This window comes from Ochotona princeps, chromosome 6, assembly GCF_030435755.1.
Source record: "Ochotona princeps isolate mOchPri1 chromosome 6, mOchPri1.hap1, whole genome shotgun sequence".
NCBI lineage: Eukaryota > Metazoa > Chordata > Mammalia > Lagomorpha > Ochotonidae > Ochotona > Ochotona princeps.
In genome coordinates this window covers 36,122,211-36,140,558 of record NC_080837.1, presented here as the reverse complement: position 1 = coordinate 36,140,558, position 18,348 = coordinate 36,122,211, and the positions used below count along the sequence as shown (strand labels likewise).

The following is an 18,348-nucleotide window of genomic DNA, read 5'->3' as shown; positions in this document are numbered from 1 at the left end:
GGAGAAACTGCAAGATACCTTAAGTGCTTGGGACCCTGCCACCCAAGCCAGAGACTTGAATGGAGTTCATGACTCCTGGCTTCAGCCTGACTCAGCCCCAGCAATTGTGCTTGTGGAGGAGGTGTATATAACTGATTTTTACATAAATCTACAAAAAATAAGTTTTTTGAAGCACTTTTTTGCTTTTTAAAGATTTATCTATTTTTATTGAAAAGTCAGCTCCCCAAGTGACCACAACAGTTGGTGCTGCACCAGTCTGAAGCCAGGAACCTCCTCCAGGTTTCCCAATCGGGTGCAGGATCCCAAAGCATTGGGCCATCCTCTCCTGCTTTTCCAGGCCACAAGCAGGGAGCTGGATGGGAAGCGGGGCCACCAGGATGCAAACCGGCACCCATATGGGATCCTGGTGCATTCAGGGTAAGGATTTTAGCCGCTAGGCCACCATGCTGGGCTCAAAACACTTTAAGTGGTACACTCATAGTAGGCACTTAATAAATGGCAGCTACTATAAGCAAATACATTGCTCCCAAGTGTATTGGATCACAGAAATAAGTTTTGGTGGAAAAGACAGTGATAGAGACCCATTAGTTGGTGCTGTTGCACAACAAAGCTATCCCAGCCACCGATAAGCATGACTTCATCTAAAAGGTGTTACAGAATTCACTTTTGGCTGAAAGGTGTTATAGAATTGAGTTCTCAATCTTGGAAGACATTTCTCGGTATCAAAACATGCAGTCAGGGTGCTAACTGCCTTTTATTTGTGGCTCACATTGGGGTTTCCCTCATAGCCCAAGCTGCTACAGCTGTGTAGCTGAGTAAACCTGGAGTCCAGACCTCCCAATCTGAGAAGACTTTTTGCCTCCCACAACAAAAAGGGCAAATTGTACAGCACTGTGCCTTCCATGTGCCTGGAATCTCCACCCAGCTCTGCCAAGAGGTCCCACCCATCAATTCCTCATCTTACTGACTAATGGATACAGCTGGCTTAGACAGCTGAGGAGGGGAACTTCAACAGAGCTCTTCCCTGGGACAAATCAGCCAAGAAACTGATGGCATCAGCAAAACCGTAAGTTCACAGAATTTCATTCTGTAGATAAACAGGAACAGCACACAGACATTAAAGGCCTTCTCCACAGGATTAACCCTGAGGGTGAATGGAAGCTAGTCTCACCTCCACAGTCCTGTGGACAAGCAGGAAGCTATACAAGTGAAAATGATAAAGCCTGAGCAGTGTTGTGCCTTTCAAGGAGGTTGTGGAGCACCCAAATGGGCCACTTAAAACCTTTGGGGTCAAGGAAAGAATTCCCACCTTTGCAATCTGTGCCCTTGGCAGGTGTGAGGCTCTTTCCTGTGCAGGTGGCCAGCCTCTGCACCACCTGAGCTAGGCACATCACATGAAATCTCATTTTGTTCAGTTAGGAGATGCTTAGTAAGTGTTCATGGAGTGGATGGAGATTTGCATCTAGATATGACTGTATCATCCCCCTTAACCTAACCCCAATGTGATGTTAAATTCAGGTCTTCTCTAAAACCATTGGTAGGGTATATAAGCCAGTCCTGGCACTATTATGAATGCACTACCTAAACAACCCACCCTTGTTCTGTTTTATAGCTGAGAAAACAGACACATGGGGCAAAAGGAAGAGGTAACTCACCTGAAGTTACAACCAGTAGGTGACCAACCCAGACTCTGAACCTGAGCAGCCACTGCTCTCCTCCCCTCTGCCTCTCAGAGTAAAATCCCTAAGCATTTTCTTGGAGGGTGTTGATGGTTCTACCCACCCAGCATTAGGGTTTTCCAGCATGGTGGCCCCAGGGATCATGAGCCTGGTGGTACTCCCACCTTCTGCCAGAGCCTCTAACCTTGGATGGTGAGGATTGCTCATATAGCAATGGGCCTGCCTGCAGTGCAGGACAAGCCTCTGCTCCCCACCCCCGACCCCAGACTTGGAATGTAACCATCCCCTGCAGCCTGGGGAGCAGCTACCATTGGGAGAAGACAAGGTCGGAGTAAAGCAACCAGTTCCTTTCCTCTGAGCCATTTTGACTCTTACCAAGAGCCCTGAAACCCAGGACTTCCAGTCAGCCTGCTCCAGGCTCCAGTTGCATCCGTCTCAGGTGCTAACATGTCATGGCAGAATAGCATCTGATCTGTACTCAGGTATGTTTTTATGTTTATTATGTTTATTTTTTTTTAAAGATTTATTTACTTTTATTACAAAGTTAGATATACAGAGAGGAGAAGAGACAGAGAGGAAGATCTTCCATCCGATGACTCACTCCCCAACTGAGTGCAACGGGCGGTGCACCCCGATCCGAAGCCGGGAACCAGAAACCTGGAACTTCTTCTGGGTCTTTCACACAGGTGCAGGGTCCCGGTGCTCTGGGCCATCCTTGACTGCTTTCCCAGGCCACAAGCAGGGAGCTGGATGGGAAGTGGAACTGCTGGGATTAGAACCGGCGCCCATATGGGATCCTGGCTCATTCAAGGAGAGGACTTTAGCCACTAGGCCACGCCACCGGGCCCAGTTTTTATTTTTTTAATAGCAGATTTGGCCTCACAGTTTACTTGAGGGCACAGGGAGAGGTGAGAGGTGGATGAGACGGAGAGTTCTTCAATTGAAGAAGACTGCTGAGTTGTGATATCCATCCAGGACATTCTAGAAAAGATTCCAAATTTAATATTGAATAATGTCCTGATAGCTTAGAGTTTTGAAAGTAAAAACCAGGTTAGCTATGACACACAGAATATTCCCCTAGAATTTAGGAACTCACATGCTTCCCAGCTAGTCTGCTTCCCACACTGTTTTCCAAAATCTGCTGACCATTATCATGATTGTCTATATAATGGCCTACTCAATATATAAAAGAGCACTGACAGTTCTTTGCTAATTTCCAGTGTTTGCCTTACCCAAGACCTCCCCCTTTAACCTCTCCCTTTAACCTCCCAAAGACACTACACAGAAATGTCCCTGAGTAGGTCCGTCTGCCTCTCCCACTCAGGTCCTGTTGAATACTAGCCTCTCTTTAGTCCCCATAGGCACGATCTTCCTTCGCATCTATTTTTAGTACTCCTGGGTCAAGCTTTCTCAGGCCACTGAAATACAACCCTCACTCTCTCCCTGTCTCCCTCTGACAGGCAAGCTACTAATATGATAGGAGCCACCCAAGCAAAATTTGTTTGCGAAACCCTTTAGTCCTCCTCCTTACTCAAGAAAACTGTGGGCTATAGGATCAAGTTCTACATCTAAGATGGATGAAAGCCGGACGACCTCCTGAGGGGCTGGCAACTTGGAATCCCTCCAGCTACCCCCACTTCACAGTTGCTTCATTTCCTTGAAGGTAGTCCTATCTCTTTTTTTTTCAAAGAAGCCTCTTCCTTCCCAGCTCGCCTGTCATGCCAACTGCCATTAGTGCATCTGTTGCCCCCCAAACGGGGGCTGAGCCCAGATCCCCAGGGCCAGTTTCCCATCCAGCCCAGGGCAAGACCACCGAGGCTGGGGGTGGAAACCCAAGTGGCATCTACTCAGCCATCCTCAGCCGCAATTTCCCCATCATTGGAGTCAAAGAGAAGACATTCGAGCAACTGCACAAGAAGTGCCTGGAGAAGAAGGTCTTGTATCTGGACCCCGAGTTCCCGCCGGATGAGACATCCCTCTTTTATAGCCAGAAGTTCCCCATCCAGTTTGTCTGGAAGCGACCTCCGGTGAGTAGTAGCTTTCTGGTGTCTCTCTGGGTTTATTTTTTCCCTCTCAGAGACATCCTCCCACTCAGCACCTGCCCAGGGCTCCTCCACTGTGCACACGGCCCCGAGGGAGGCACCTGGCAGCAGCCCTGCTGGGCCTTGGCCTCAAGCAAGAAGTGGGAGGAGAGGGGCAAGTCCTCAAAGTTCTGCCACATCTGGACCAAATTGGCAGTATTGCCCACTCTCTTGCTCTTTCTGAAAAAGCAAACTACTCTTGCTTTTCATAAAAGGGCTTGGAACAGTTGAATTCATGCTGTAACATGAAAAAATACTACTTTCCTAGGACCAGCTGTGAATAGGCTAACCCCCGTTACTCTGGCTAAGCACCCAACCCCTTTGGTGAGGTTGCTTCAGCAGATGGGGCTGAAAAGGTGAGGCTGTGCTTGAGTATGCCAGAGGCCTTATCTTTCTTAAATGTCCCAGAGTTCCAAGAAGAGAAGCTGGAAGGCTGTGAGCAAATACCCCTTTTTCAGGCCTAAGACATGAGCTTTGTGCAAACACCTCACCTCTCACAGAGGACAGGGAGGTACTGCAGAGCAAAATGTCACCCGAGAGCACCTGACTCAGCCTGGACGCCAATCCCTTCCCCAGCAGGAAAGCCTCCAACCTCAGGACTCCCAGAGGGGCATTCACGTGCATTTAGGGCTCCAGCTCCCTGCTCTGCGTGTGCGTGCCCCCAGGATTACTCTAGTTCTGGACTCAGGGGTCATTTCAGTCAAGAAGTCATAACCATGAAAACTGTGTGTGTATGTGTTTGTGTATGTATGGGGCGGGGCAGGCAAGAAGAAAGGAAGTGGGGAGGAAGAGAAAGACTAGGGAGACCCTTGCAAGTAAATGGGGAGAGGAAAATGAAAACGCTTGCTCTCTTGGAGCCTGGACTGCTGAGGGGAAGACAGGCACTGAATGAGAAGAGCAGCCAGGATGGTGGGACCATGGTCCAAGCTAGGGGCTGTAGCAGACAGGAGAACCAGAAGTCCTCCACAGGGAATGCTGGAAGTTGAGACCCAGTGCCACTCATGATTTTCTGTATTGAGCCCCTTGTGGTCCCTAACAGCCCTGCAGACTCCACTAGCACCCCTGTCCTCCTAGGCCAGCCCCTTGACCCCCCTAGAACATTGCCTGGGTGCTTCCTGTGGAAGAAAACCACTGTGGTTTGCTTGCATTTTATGTTGCCGTGTCACTAAGGACCCCCATGTCAACAGCTCATTCCTGCAGAGGAAATTCAACCCTTAAATGACCTGCTCGGCAGAGGCACCTGTGAAAGGCACTTGGGTTCTTGAGGGCGTGCCTCTCGTGGGGTTCCTTATAAACTCTGAGTTGGGCCTTCGAATCTCCTGTCTTCTCTCCTTTCCTGGCTTGTTGCGACTGTATCCTCTGTACATAGGCTGCCGTTGCTGCTTTCCGGGCTGGCCAGGAGACCAAGCCAAAGGGACTCAATCATGGACTGTGAAATTCCAACAAAACTGAGTCAAAAAAACCCTCCTTCCTTCATAGGCAGCCGGCCTTAGGTACTGAATTCTAATGACAAAACACTGGTGAGTACATGACCATTGCAAAAAAGATGCACCGTCCAGCCGTTGTCCCCCACCTGCTGGTGGCAGGGGGAATGCAAGGGAACATCCTGGGAAAGATGCCCCTGCATATCTTCACTTGCTCCTGCTGCCTTCATAGTCAGCCTGAACACTAGCTGAGACACGGGCCCTGGCCAGCCCCAGCTTCTCTCTGCCTCCTGGGACCCTAATGCAACAACAGAGCGGCTAAGTCAGTGACCTCACTCCCTGGCGTCTCCTCCTAGCTCAAGGCCTTTGCTTGGGCAGTACCATCCTTCTTGTTTGAATTCAACTCTTCCTCACTGTCTCTCAGACTGCTCATGGGCTGCTTCCTTAGGGCTCCCCACCTCTTGTTGAAAGCAGAGGCCCTTTCTGTTTCATCTTGAGATTCCTACTAACCCAGCAGGAGCAAGGCCCATATGGGAAACCAGCTGAAGCTCCTTGGATTAGAACCCACATCTGAGGGCTTGGCCACTAATATGTGGAACAGCCCAGATTTCTATGCCGTAGATGGCAGTGGAGGGCTTTTTCTAACTGCAATGGCAGTGGGCAGGTGGTCAGGGACCAAAACTCAGCAAGTTGTGTCCAGAGAAATGACTGGTGGTCTTGAGTCTTAAAAATCAGACTTGCAGGCGTGGCGTGGTAGCCTAGTGGCTAACGTCCTCACCTTGCATGCTCCAGGATCCCATATGGACACCGTTTCGTGTCCCATCCTGGCGGCCCTGCTTCCCATTCAACTCTCTGCTTGTGGCCTGGGAAGGCAATTGAGGACAGCCCAAGGCATTGGGACCCTCCACCCACATGGGAGACCCAGAGGAGGCTCCTGGCTTTAGATCAGCATAGCTCTGTCGGTTGCAGCCACTTGGGTAGTAAATCAGTGTACGGAAGATCTTCTCTGTCTCTCCTCTTCTCTGTATATCTGCCTTTCCAATAAAAATAAATTTTAAAAAGCTAAAACAAAACAAAAAAACCAACCCAATTGCTTAAAAAAAAAAAATCAGACCTGCAAGCCAAGTGCAATAGCCCAGTGGTTGAATCATTGTCTTGCACGCACCAGGATCCCATATGGGTGCAGGTTTGTGTCCCAGCTGCTCCACTGCTTCCAGCTCCATACTTGTGGTCTGGGAAAGCAGTAGAGGATAGCCCAAAGCCTTGGGACTTTACACTTGTGTGGGAGACTTGAAGGAGGTTTATCCTAGCTTCACATCAGCTCAGCTCCAGCCATTATAGCCACTTGGGGAGTGAACCGGCAGATAGAAGATCTTTGTCTCTGTCTCTCTTTCTCTCTGTAAATCTGACTTCCCAATAAAAATATATGGATATTTTAAAAATCAGACTTGCAATATGTGCTAGGCACTAGATTGGTCAGTGTCCATTTGTGCTCACTTCAGCAGCACATATACTAAAAATTGGAATGATCAGCGTCCATTTGTGAAGCAACAGGTACCAACCCCGAAGGTCTCAAACCAGCAGCAATAGGTTTCGTGAATTTTCTACTGTCTGAGTCGCTTGGAGGAACAGATGACAAAACCACTCTAAGTTATCTCAAGGCCCACACGTCTTCCAAGGGTTATGACCAGGACAACACCCTCGGGGCAGAGAGGCGGGGGATTCATCCGCTGTTAACTAGAGGGGAGTTAGAGGTGGTCAGAGTTGGACCGCATCTTGAAGATGTGAGGAAGGTGTGGGAAGGACCCTTGCCTAACTTGCAGCTACACAATGAGTGCTCAGATGTTGAAAAACTTGAACCAGAACTTTCTGAGAGGTCAAGCATTTCTTGGGAACCCTAGTGTTCCATACACACCTACAGGTATAGAGGGGCTTTGCTGGGCTCCCACTGTTTGAGAAGGAAATGTGTTCTCCCAAGGAGAAGCCACAGGCAAGGAAGCAAAGCCAGCCTACTTTGACTTGCTAAGGCACAGTGTTGCTGAAAGCCAGTCTCAATGTTTCTTTGTCAAATGATGATGGTGTACAAATAGGTACATGGTCAATTATGCTAGTTAAAATACTAACAGACTGAACCTTCAGCCTCTTGTTTTAGAGGTCCAGCCAGCCTGGCCTCCCCACGTGCTTCCTAGATCTACTTTTCTGCCTGCTGGGAGAGCACCATGCACTGTGTTTCTGGGCCAAGCAACCTGAGCCCTGTGCATCTTTGTGGTGCTGCCTAATTACCTTTGACTCTTGACACATGGTGAGTCCAGTATCTGGATCTTTAACATGGCAAAAATGTTTGCTTCACTTTTCAAAAGTTAGGAGGCTTCCTTGTAATTGCAGAAATAGCAACACCTCTCCGGGAGAAAGAGAATATGATTGTTGTCTAGGGAGGGGAGAACAGGAGGATTTGCTGACAACGAGGGTTAGAACTCAAGACAGACTGGAAGTTGTAGAAGCTGCAGAGTGGACAGCACCCACCCACAGTTGGCCCCCTCCATGGCCTGACCCTTAGACAGCCTTGCTGAGGAACTTGTAAATGGCTTGAATCAAGAGAGTTTTTGATAAATGGTAAAAGTCCAATCATTTTTAGGGGGAAAAAAAGGGAGGGGAAAGATTGGGTTGTGTGAAAGGCTGAGCTAAGGGGCTGAGGAGAACCTCTTTCCTATGCTGGTTTACTCCCTAAATGGCCACATCAATTTAACTTTACATGAGACAGGCATGGGGCGCCGCCCAGGTCTCTCACCTGGGTGGCAGGGGCCTAAGCACTCACCGTGTTCCAGGCACGTTTAACAAGGAGCTGGAATATTAACTGGCACTCCTATAGGATGTTAATGTCACCAGTAGAGGCCTAACATGCTGCACCACAGTACTGCCCCAAGGCTCCTGTCTTGATTTCCATAATGGGGACTGAACCATCCAGCTCAAAGCCTGAGTGTGGGAAAAGAGAGAAGCACAAGAAGAGAAACTGCCAGGAGCTCTGGGGAGGTTGAGGAGCTTCTGCCCCACCTTCCCAGACTATGAAGCAAGGGTTCAGGACCCATTTACCTATATTTTCACAGAACCTAAAGCCTAGCTAACACCTGTTCAAGAAGAGCAGATACTTGGTTTACCCTTTTCAAGTTTAATCATTGTCAAGACTTGGGGCTGTATGTTTTATGCCTGGGATGGCAAGAATTTAGTATGAAAACTCACATGAGGGCCCAGCACAGTAGCCTAGTGGCCAGAGTCCTAACCTTGAAAGCACTGGGATCCCATGTGGGTGCAGGTTTGTGTCCTAGCAGCCCCACCTCCTGTCAAGCTTCCTGCTTGTAACCTAGGAGAGCGGTTGAAAACATCCCAAGGCTTTGGGACCCTGCACCTGCTTGGGAAACCCAGAAGAGGATACAGGCTCCTGGCTTCAGATCGGCTCAGCTCTGGCTGTTGCAGCCACTTGGGGAGTGAATCAGCAGACAGAAGATCTTCTTCTCTGTCTCTCTTTCTCTCTGTATCTGCCTTTCCAATAAAAATAAATAAATTTTAAAAAACACCTCACATGGATCATGGGGTGGAAAATGTTCAGGAATTATGATTTTCAGCCATCCCAGGTAAATGGCTTTTTTCCCCGATGTGAAGGCTTTGGGAACAAAAGATTCTCCCATCTGCAGCAACAACCCCCACTCCCCCAGTTCATACCTTCTCACTCTGAAAGACTGTGCTGATTTCCAGCCAGAACTCTTGCAGCTGCAATTGTGATGTATCATGTCTGGCTTCAACCCAGGGGACAGTGGAAAATCAGCTGCTTTCCTCTACTGAGTAGTCCTCCTCCTTCATGCATCATATTGCTTCCAGTCAAATCAGTCACACAAAACATTTCTATCTTACAGATTTCATTTTGCTGGCAGGCCGGGGGAGAGGGGGTGCTGCTGTTAAGATCCGTGCACCCTCAATCCTTGTTTTCTGTAGATTCCGTATTTGCAAATTCTCCTGCTTGCTACCATTGCAATCCCCAAACCTGCTTTTGGAGATGCAGTCACTCCCAGAGCTGTGCAAACCCAAGTTCCCTTACACACACACACACACACACACACACACACACACACAGCCTGCTAGGGTAGGACCAGGTGACACTCTGTGTCCTTGTGTTTCTAGCATTCATGCATTCTAGCATTCTAGCATTAATGGTCCATGTGGTACCATGTTTTCCTCACATTTATGCTTTTTGATAGTGATTTTGCTATTTCAGATAACCTTCCCCCAACCCAGCATAGTCCTGAAGTTAAGTCCTAGTATTCTAGAAGGCTGTGATGTGGCTTAGGAGAGCTTTATTGAGGCATAAGCGATAGTGTTGTTGGCTGTGAGTTCAGTGCTAATGAATCCATGACAAGTATGAAATTACCCTAGTCACATGCAAAAAAAAATGGTTAGGTGTTAACTAGCCAGTGGAGATGTTATGACCAGAGACCCTGCTGTAACCTAATCATCTATTTCCTCTAGGAGTTAAGAACTTGCTGATTCAATGCTCATAGCAGTTTACAGAACATAGTTACCACAAATAATTATGACAGTGTTTCCCATGTTCTCTGTGTTTTAAAATATTCATCCTTGAGAGCTTCATCAGTTTCTGGGCCCAGCAGAATGTCTGTTCTCAGCTCATACATTTCTTGCACCAGGCCAGGAATGAATTATTTCTTTAAGGAACCAGGCTCCTCTTGGTCTGAAATGGAGTCTGAGAAAGGAGCTGAAATCTCAAGTGCAGTAGACCACTGGCTTCTCAGGACCAGTGCTTGGTCATCATCAGATCAACTTTCTGCTGACCTGTGGTGACGCCAGAAGGTCTCTTGTTCTCCTGTGTGTCCTATTTGCCTCTAAAATTAACTTCACCTCCTGTGTATAATCCCAGCCATTAGGTCATGTGACCCATGTTACTCAATTTTGAAAAGAGTAAATCCAGTGGCAGCGCAGTGTTGTAACTGATTAGCCACTGCCTGCATTACAGGTGTTCCACATGGACATTGATTTAATTCCTGCTGCTCCACTTCTGTTCCAGCTTCCTGCAGCAGCGGATGACCCAAGTCCTTAGGCCCCTGAATCCAGGTGGGAGATCTGGAAGAAGCTTCTAATGGAGGGGGGATTCCCTATACCTACAAAGCTGTATCATGGGACATAAAATAGTAATAAAATAATAAGTCAGGGATCACACTTTTCCATGTACATTTGCAGAGGCAGATGATTACAAAAGTTTTTATAAGATTTATTTATTATTTGAAAGACAAAAGGACCTGTTGGTTCACTTCCCAAATGACTACAATGGCCACAGCTGGGCCAGACAGAAATCAAGACACTGGAACTCTACCCAGGTCTCCTCTCTGGATATTGGGGTCCAAGTAGTTGGGCCGTTTTCAGCTGCTTTTCCAAGTGCATTAGCGGGGAGCAGCCAGGATGCAACCATAACTCCTGAGGAATGTTAGAGTCAGAGGCAAAGGCTTAACTTGCTATGCTACAACTCTGGTCCTATAACTACGCTTTACTAAAAAGTCCTTTACCCCTTGTCCTACAATACTCCTTTTAATTTTTTTTTTTAAGATTCTCTTTATTTAAAAGAGAGAGAGAGATCCTTCATCCTCTGGTTCATTCCTCCAATAACTGCAACGGACAGTGCTGAGCCAGGCCATATATATATATATATATATATATATATATATATATATATGGGAATAAATGTGACATACGTAAAAGAATAATATGAGAACAGAAACATTTCTATAGAACAGATATTTAGGAGCCAGTGTTGTGGCATGACAAGTCAGGTTACCACTTGAAACCTTGCAGTGCCAGTATCCTATATGGGTGCCAGTTGCTTGCTCCACTTTTGATGTGGCTCCCTGTTGATGAGCCTGGGAAAGCCACATAGGATGGCCCAAGTGCTTGGATCTCTGCATCCAAGAGTAACACTGCTGACGCCTGGCTTGAGCCTGACTTGACCGTGGCCATTTCAGCCATTTGGGAGTGAACCAATAGATAGAGGTCCTTTATCTCTCAACCTCTCTCTTTATAATTCTGCCTTTTAAATAAATAAGTAAACGTCCCAAAAAATTTAATTGCAGCCTACCACATAACTAAGAAATGAATACTATTTACCTAATCACTACTAAAATCAACATTGAATTTTGGCTGTACCAAAATTTGTGAAAAAAAAAATAACTCACAGGGGAAGAAAATGGGCAAAATCTAGCCTATGAAGCCTAACTGATTCACTGTAAAGGGCAGTTTCTGACAAAAGCAAAATGTGATAACATATACACATATTATTGGAAAATTGGACAATAAATTCCAGATGAAAGAAGTCAAAGAATTCACAGTGGCTGCCTTTGGAGAGAGATATTCAGAGGTATAAAAGGAACTCCAAGAGACTGTTACTTCTTTGTATGGCTTTTTTTTTTTTTTTGGAGATTGGTTTATTTTTATTGGAAAGACTAATATACAAAGGAAGAGAGACAGAGAGGAAGATCTTCTATCCGATGGTTCACTCCCCAAGCGGCCGCAATGGCTGGAGCTGAGCCAATCCGAAGCCAGGAGCCAGGAGCCCTTCCTGGTCTCCCAGATGGGTGCAGGGTCCCAAGGCTTTGGGCCGTCCTCAACTGTTTTCCCAGGCCACAAGCAGGGAGCTGGATGGAAAGTGGAGCTGCTGGGATTAGAACCAGTGACCTTATGGGATCCTGCAAGGTGAGGACTTTAACCACCACGCAGTCGCACCAGGCCCTGTATAACTTTTGTATTGTTTGATTTTTTTAAAGATTTATTTTTATTACAAAGTCAGATATACAGAGAGGAGGAGAGACAGAGAGGAAGATCTTCCGTCCAATGATTCACTCCCCAAGTGACCACAATGGCCGGTGCTGTGCCGGTCCGAAGCCGGGCACCAGGAACTTCTTTCCAGGTCTCCCACACAGGTGCAGGGTCCCAAAGCTTTGGGCCATCCTCGACTGCTTTCCCAGGCCACAAGCAGGGAGCTGGATGGGAAGTGGAGCTGCCGGGATTAGAATCGGTGCCCATATGGGATCCCAGGGCGCTCAAGGCGAGGACTTTAGCCGGTAGGCCACGCCGCCGGGCCCTATTGTTTGATTTTTTAAAACATTGCTTATCTGTCAACTGAAAATCATTTCTTAAAAGAACTGACCTCGAGAGTAATTTTGAGCTGTGACTGTAACCTAGAATGGTAAAGTCAAGGTTTCAAGCTTTTGTGGAGGTGAGGATCTCATTTAAAATGCTAAGTCCACATTAGGAAAGAGAGAAAAATGGAAGGAAGGAAGGAAGGAAGGAAGGAAGGAAGGAAGGAAGGAAGGAAGGAAGGAAGGAAGGAAGAATGCTGAATCTTGTACCCTTACCCACACAGCAGCTGAGTCACCCAGCCTGGAATGGGACCTGGGTAAACTGGCTTCCTGAGTGACTCTGATACAAGTAGTTCAAAGCCCATGGTGATGGGATGAGGTAAGGGGACAAAGGCCAGCAGGATCCACAGAGTGGACAAGGAGGCTGGGCAGGCAAGCTGTCAGCCCTACACTTGTACTCACCCCCACTTCCTACTCCCTGGAAAAGCTGAACTTTCATGGGAAGGTAATTCCCATACACATCCATGCATCTTCGCTATCTGGCACACTCTCTGCTCTCAGTGATACTGAATGGACCACGCCAGATGTCTAGGCACTGCTGCCGCACCCTACCCTCACAGGGGCTTTCATCTGAAGCCAAGTCTTCTCCCTCTAAGAGCCCCTAAACAGCTGGTCAAGGAGTTGGGGAGGTGGGAGGCAGAGGTGGTGCAGTGGCGCCCTGAGGAGAAGGAAGGGTTCATTACCCTCAGACAATGGCCTGGAGCAGATTCCTCCTATGCATTCAGCAGGCTGTATAGGATTAGTGTATACAGCATGTTTAGAAGGCCCCATGCTATATCCCACTGACTGCCAGTGTCAAAGCATGAATGCCTTTTGCTGACACAGGGTAAGCCTCTCTCTGACACTGTTTTCCCTTTCTGAAGAAAGAATCCCAGCAAGGCAGCCATAGAAACTAAAGATCTCCAGCCCACTTTAGTCTGGCCTGAGGCTGCCCTGACTCTCGCCCGCCCCTGGCTGGCTGGCTTGCTGGCTCTGACTTGCACGGTGTTGCCCCTAGTCCGTGGGCTCAGGGGCCTCCGGCCAAAGCTGCTGACTCTGACCACAGGCTTTCTCTGGGCTGTGTTCATTTGCATCGCACCGTGCAGCAGAGGGTGGAGGAGCTATATAGGCTCCAGGCCATTCACAGGAGGATTAGGGCCTGAACTGAGGGCGCTGTAGGGAAGAGGCCCCAGCCAAGGCCCAGCTACACATCCTGGGCACTCGCCATGCCCTACCTGCTGCCGGAATTCTTCTGTGACCGTGTGATCCGAGAGAGGGACAGGAGGAATGGGGAGGGCACCGCCACGCAGCCCCTCAAGTATGAAGGGCAGGATTTTCTCGTCATCAGGCAACACTGTCTGGCTCAGAAGTGCCTCTTCGAAGACCACGTGTTCCCAGCAGGTGTTCAGTCCCTGGGCTCCCACGAGCTGAGCCAGAAAACCAGGATGAAGGCCATCATGTGGAAAAGGCCAAAGGTATGGTTGGTGAGGACAGGGCTTCAGGACATGGCTCTTGGGGAGCAGGAAGTTGCCCAGTTTGAAGGTGAAGACCCACCACTTTCTCCTTACCCATGTACCCCCTGGAAATACCTGTTTCCTCATGAGGCTGGAGGCCTTGTTAGGGATTATTATAATACTGCCCAGGCCTCCCAAGTTGTAAATGCCTTGAGAGCACTGCAGCAATTGAAATTAATAGTGAGGTGGATTGATGTTCACCTCCCTTCTGGAGAGCAGGTATTTTGGGGATGGGAGAACTGACTTGTTCAAAGTGCTGAGGTTCAAGGAGAAGTTCATAGAAGGCAGTCGGCAGGCAAGGAGTGGGAGGCCACAGGGTGACCACCTTGACCTTTCACCTCATATGGGTTCCATAGTGTAGCATCACTCTGCTTCAGTGTAAAGGTCACCCTGACCAGAGCAGTGACTTGCTCCAGGCCACCTCATAGAGCCCGTAGAAGCCCATTCCTGGCAATATGAACAGGGCAAAGTGCTGGCAGGCCCAGGCCTCTTTCCTGTCCAGAATTGCTTTGACTGTGTAAAGCCAGGCTGCACTTGCGCAGGCCGGGACCTCACTAGAGCAGAGAAGTCTGAAGCAGAGACAGGTAATTCAGGAGGCCTGCAAGGTGATCCCCTGTCAGACATGGGAAAGCTTTCCAATGATGCAGTCCTGGTTGTTCAGCTTTTTGTTTTGTTTTATTTTGTTTTTTTAATTTTTACCTATAGCACAATTTTAGATTTAGGGAAAAAGTGTGAAGATGGCAGGGTTCTTATACTTGGGAGTCCTACCTTATCTGGATTTTACTTCCTGTGGTTTCTGTCAATCAGGGTCTGAAATATTACATGGAAAATTCTGGAAGTAAATAATACATAAGTTTTAACTAAACTTCATTTTGGTAGATTGTTGTATTTGTTCTATTAATTATTCATCTCTTAGTGCACTTAATAAATTAAACTTTATGTGTATGTATAGGGGAAACCTTAGTTTTATAGGTTTTTTTTTATAGTTTTATGGAAGTTTATAGTTTCTACAGTTTCAGGCATCCATAGGAGTGTTGGACCATATCAAGCGTGCATGAAGGAGGACTACTGTGTATGCATTTGGCTTTCCCTGTGGTTGAACATATTAGAATTAGTATGGTGCATTTATTACTTAATCCATGTTGATGGGTTATTGACTGAGGTTTGTATCCTATACAGATTTCTTTCCTGTTTATCTGATGTCCTTTTCCTGCACCAAGATCCCAACAGAGACACAACATCACACTCAGTCGTCACATCTCCTTAGCCTGCCTCTGCCTGTGACAGTCTCTCGGACTCCTCCTGGTTTTGATGATCTTTATGGTCTGAAAGGGTACGGTCAGGTACTTTGTAGAAAGTCCTTCAGTTGGTATTTGCCTGCTATTTGTTTTCCTGATGAAACTGGGCTTAGGAGTTTGGAGGGAGGATGGTCGCAGAGTTAAGGTGTCATATTCATCATGTTATAAGTTAGAAGCCTGCCTTATGTTGCTGATCCTTGCTATCCGGCTGCAGTAGTGTTTGTCAGATTGCTCTACTGTAAACTTACCTTTTCCATGTTACAGTCTTTGAAAGAAAGCCACTAAGCATAAGCCCACACTCGAGGAGGTGGGGGTGGGGCGCTCGCTGCCACCCCCACTGAAGGCAGAGAATCTGCATCACTTACTGGGAATGATTCACCTGGGACCGTTCTTTCCATTTGCCTGTTTTACTCCCATCAGTAATTTATATCAGTGTGAATTCATGAATGCACCAACGCTGTTTGGTGTGTGGATATACTGTAATTCTGCTTGCTTTTCTAGCTCAGGTTATTCCCATTTTAGTCAGTTGGCTTCTGTGGCATTTTAGCATTCGCCTATTGTGAGATTTCTCTTCACATGACAAGATGCTCCTATCTCCTGTGGTCTATTTCCAGCACAAAGCTAAAATCAGTCATTTCTCCAAAAGGTACAAGCTCGTCTTACTGGAAAAAGGTATGAGAAACCAAGATACAATTGTTTCAGGAGGTTCATTCCTCTAAGAATATCATTGTTTCTATACCTGGTAGAGAAAAGAGTTATATGTGTACATTCTGATCTGTATCTACACATGTTTCTGTAAACATTTGCATCTAAAGCCTTTTGTATTCTAATACGCTAAACTTAAGTTCACACTGATATCTAGGTATTTCTTTTTGTGTGTGCTCATATAAAATTGTAAAAATATTTAACTGACATTTGTCCATTGCTGATGTATAGGAAGGCAACTGACCTTTATACATTTGGATTGTCTGACTGTACTGGCCTTGTTTCTTGGTCCTAGTAGGGTTTTTATTTTGCCTGTTGGTCATTTATTGAGGGTTTTTACACAAATAATCATGCCTCTGTGAAGTTTCTCTGTTTTTAATTTTTGTCTTTCATTTCCCTTCTTACTGTGTCAGCTAGGTCTTCAGTATGATGTTGAAGGGGAGCAGTAGAAGGGGACATCTTGCCTTGTTTCTTAGAAAGTGCATACTTTCTCACCATGAAGTATGAAGTTTGTATCTACCTTCTCAAGTTGAAGTGCTCTAAGAATAGTTAGTGGAGAGTTTTCATCATGTATGGTTGTTGAATTCCATCAGTAACTTCTTTGCAGCAATTGATAAGATCAGATTCTTTTTCTCCTTATCCTGTTGGCTTGGTAGGTCACATTTTAAAGGTTGAGCCAGTCTTGCATGCAATAAATTTCACATGGCCAGACTCTGTATTCCTGTTTATATCACTGCTTTTGTATCGCTGCTGATACTTTGTTGAGCTTTCGCTTCTATGGTCAAGGCAATAATCTGTAGTTTTCCTTTATTGTAACATGTTTCTGACTTAAGTACCCCTTAGGGAAAATTAACAAATGATCCTTATGCTTCTGTTTCATGGAAGTAATTATGGAGAATTTGTACCACTACTTCTTTGAGTATTTGTTAGAATACATCAGTAAGAGCCCAGTGCAATGGCTCAGTGGCTAAATCTTCACTTTGCAAATGCCAGGATCCCATATGGGCGCAAATTTGTGTTCCAGCTGCTCCACTTCCTATCCAACTCCCTGCTTGTAGCTTGGGAAAGCAGTCAAGGACCGCCCAAACTCTTGGGACCCTGTACCCACATGGCAGACTGGATGAAGCTCCTGGCTCCTAGATTTGAATCAGCTCAGTTCTGGCTGAACCAGTCACTTGGGGAGTAAACCAGCAGATGGAACAGATGGAAGATCTTTCCTTCTGTCTCTCCTCTCTCTGAATCTGCCTTTCCAATAAAAATAAATTAATCTTTAAACCAAAACAAACAAACAAAACCCTAGTTTTTCCTGTTTGGCTTTTCAGCTGACAGAAATACTCAGCTACAGTTTCATCTGCTTGGTTTATGTATCTCAGGTCTTTACTGACTACAGAGATGTTCTCTATTTGTTCTCTTAGATATATTTTTTTTTATCTGAAATGTATAGAAGCAGAGAGAGACCTTTCATCCATTGGTTTACTCCCCAAATACTCACAACAACTGGGACTAGCAGTTAGGTCAGTCATATCTCATATCAGAACATCTGGGCTTGATTCCCACTTCCTGCTGATGTAGACTTTCTGGGCCAAAGCTAGGAGCCAGGAGTTCCAGTCGCGTTTCCTGTGAAGAATGCAAGGAGCTAAAGGCCATCATTTGCTGCCTCCCACAAGCATTTAGCAGGAAGCTAGACCAGAAGCAGTGCGGCTCCTGTGTATATCAGTGTAGCTTCCTTCCGGGCACTGTGATGTGGGATTTGGATATAGACATAGTGTGGGCAAATGGTGACTTAATCCACTGCAGTACAATGTCCACCCCTCTCTACTGTGAATAATTTTAGTGTTCATATGTTAGCCTTCTTGGCCACAAGAGCCTTTTCAAATTGGCTTCTGCCTTCTTTTTATTTTTTTAAAGATTGGTTTTATTTGTTTATTATTTGATAATGTTAGAGGCAGAGACATCTTCCAAAAGCCCATGATGGCTGGGACTGGACCAGGCCAATGTCAGAGCCAGGGATTTCGTCTAAGTCTTCCACATGGATACAAGGGCCCAAAGGCTTGAAACATCCTCTGTTGCTTTCCCAGGTCATTAGATTGGAAGTGAAACAGCTGGGACTTGGAACCGTTGCTCATTTGGTATGCTGGCCTTGAAGGCAGCAGCTTTACCTACTACATACACTACGATGCTGACCCCTACTGTTCCCTGAGGAAAGCCTCTTATTTGTTTACTGTATCAAACTGGCTGCTTCCCCAGTGGTTTCTTTTTGTGGAAAATGGTATTTAATGGGGACAGTGCTATAAGAGGACAATTGATTAGTTACAATTTGCATGAGAATAATTGATTTCATATAATTTGTATGAGAAAAATTGAGTGGATATGATTTGCATGAGAACAACTGATTGGGTATCATTTGAATGAGGACATTTTATTGGATATAGAAAACAAAAAGAGATACTTTCAAACAAGGGTGTAAAAACAATT

At 46.4% G+C, this 18,348-nt stretch overlaps 2 protein-coding genes across 4 annotated transcripts in view; both read left to right on the top strand.

The window, feature by feature from the left end:
* The window catches only part of GANC (glucosidase alpha, neutral C), a 58,014-nt gene extending 57,145 nt beyond the window's left edge, over positions 1-869 (top strand). The window contains exon 25 of the mRNA XM_058666001.1: positions 789-869. Coding sequence (XP_058521984.1) covers positions 789-819 — 31 coding nt within the window. The 3' untranslated portion in view covers positions 820-869. The remainder of the gene's footprint in view (positions 1-788) is intronic.
* Positions 870-3,391: 2,522 nt separating this feature from the next.
* CAPN3 (calpain 3) overlaps positions 3,392-18,348 on the top strand; it is a 41,620-nt gene continuing 26,663 nt past the window's right edge. For 2 of the 3 annotated variants that reach the window (XM_004578147.2, XM_004578145.2), the window contains exon 1: positions 3,392-3,706. In XM_004578147.2, the coding sequence (XP_004578204.1) occupies positions 3,398-3,706 (309 nt within the window). In that variant the 5' untranslated portion in view covers positions 3,392-3,397. Of the gene's footprint in view, positions 3,707-13,341; positions 13,832-18,348 lie in introns of those variants that run through there. The other variant, XM_004578148.2, reaches the window with a different exon arrangement.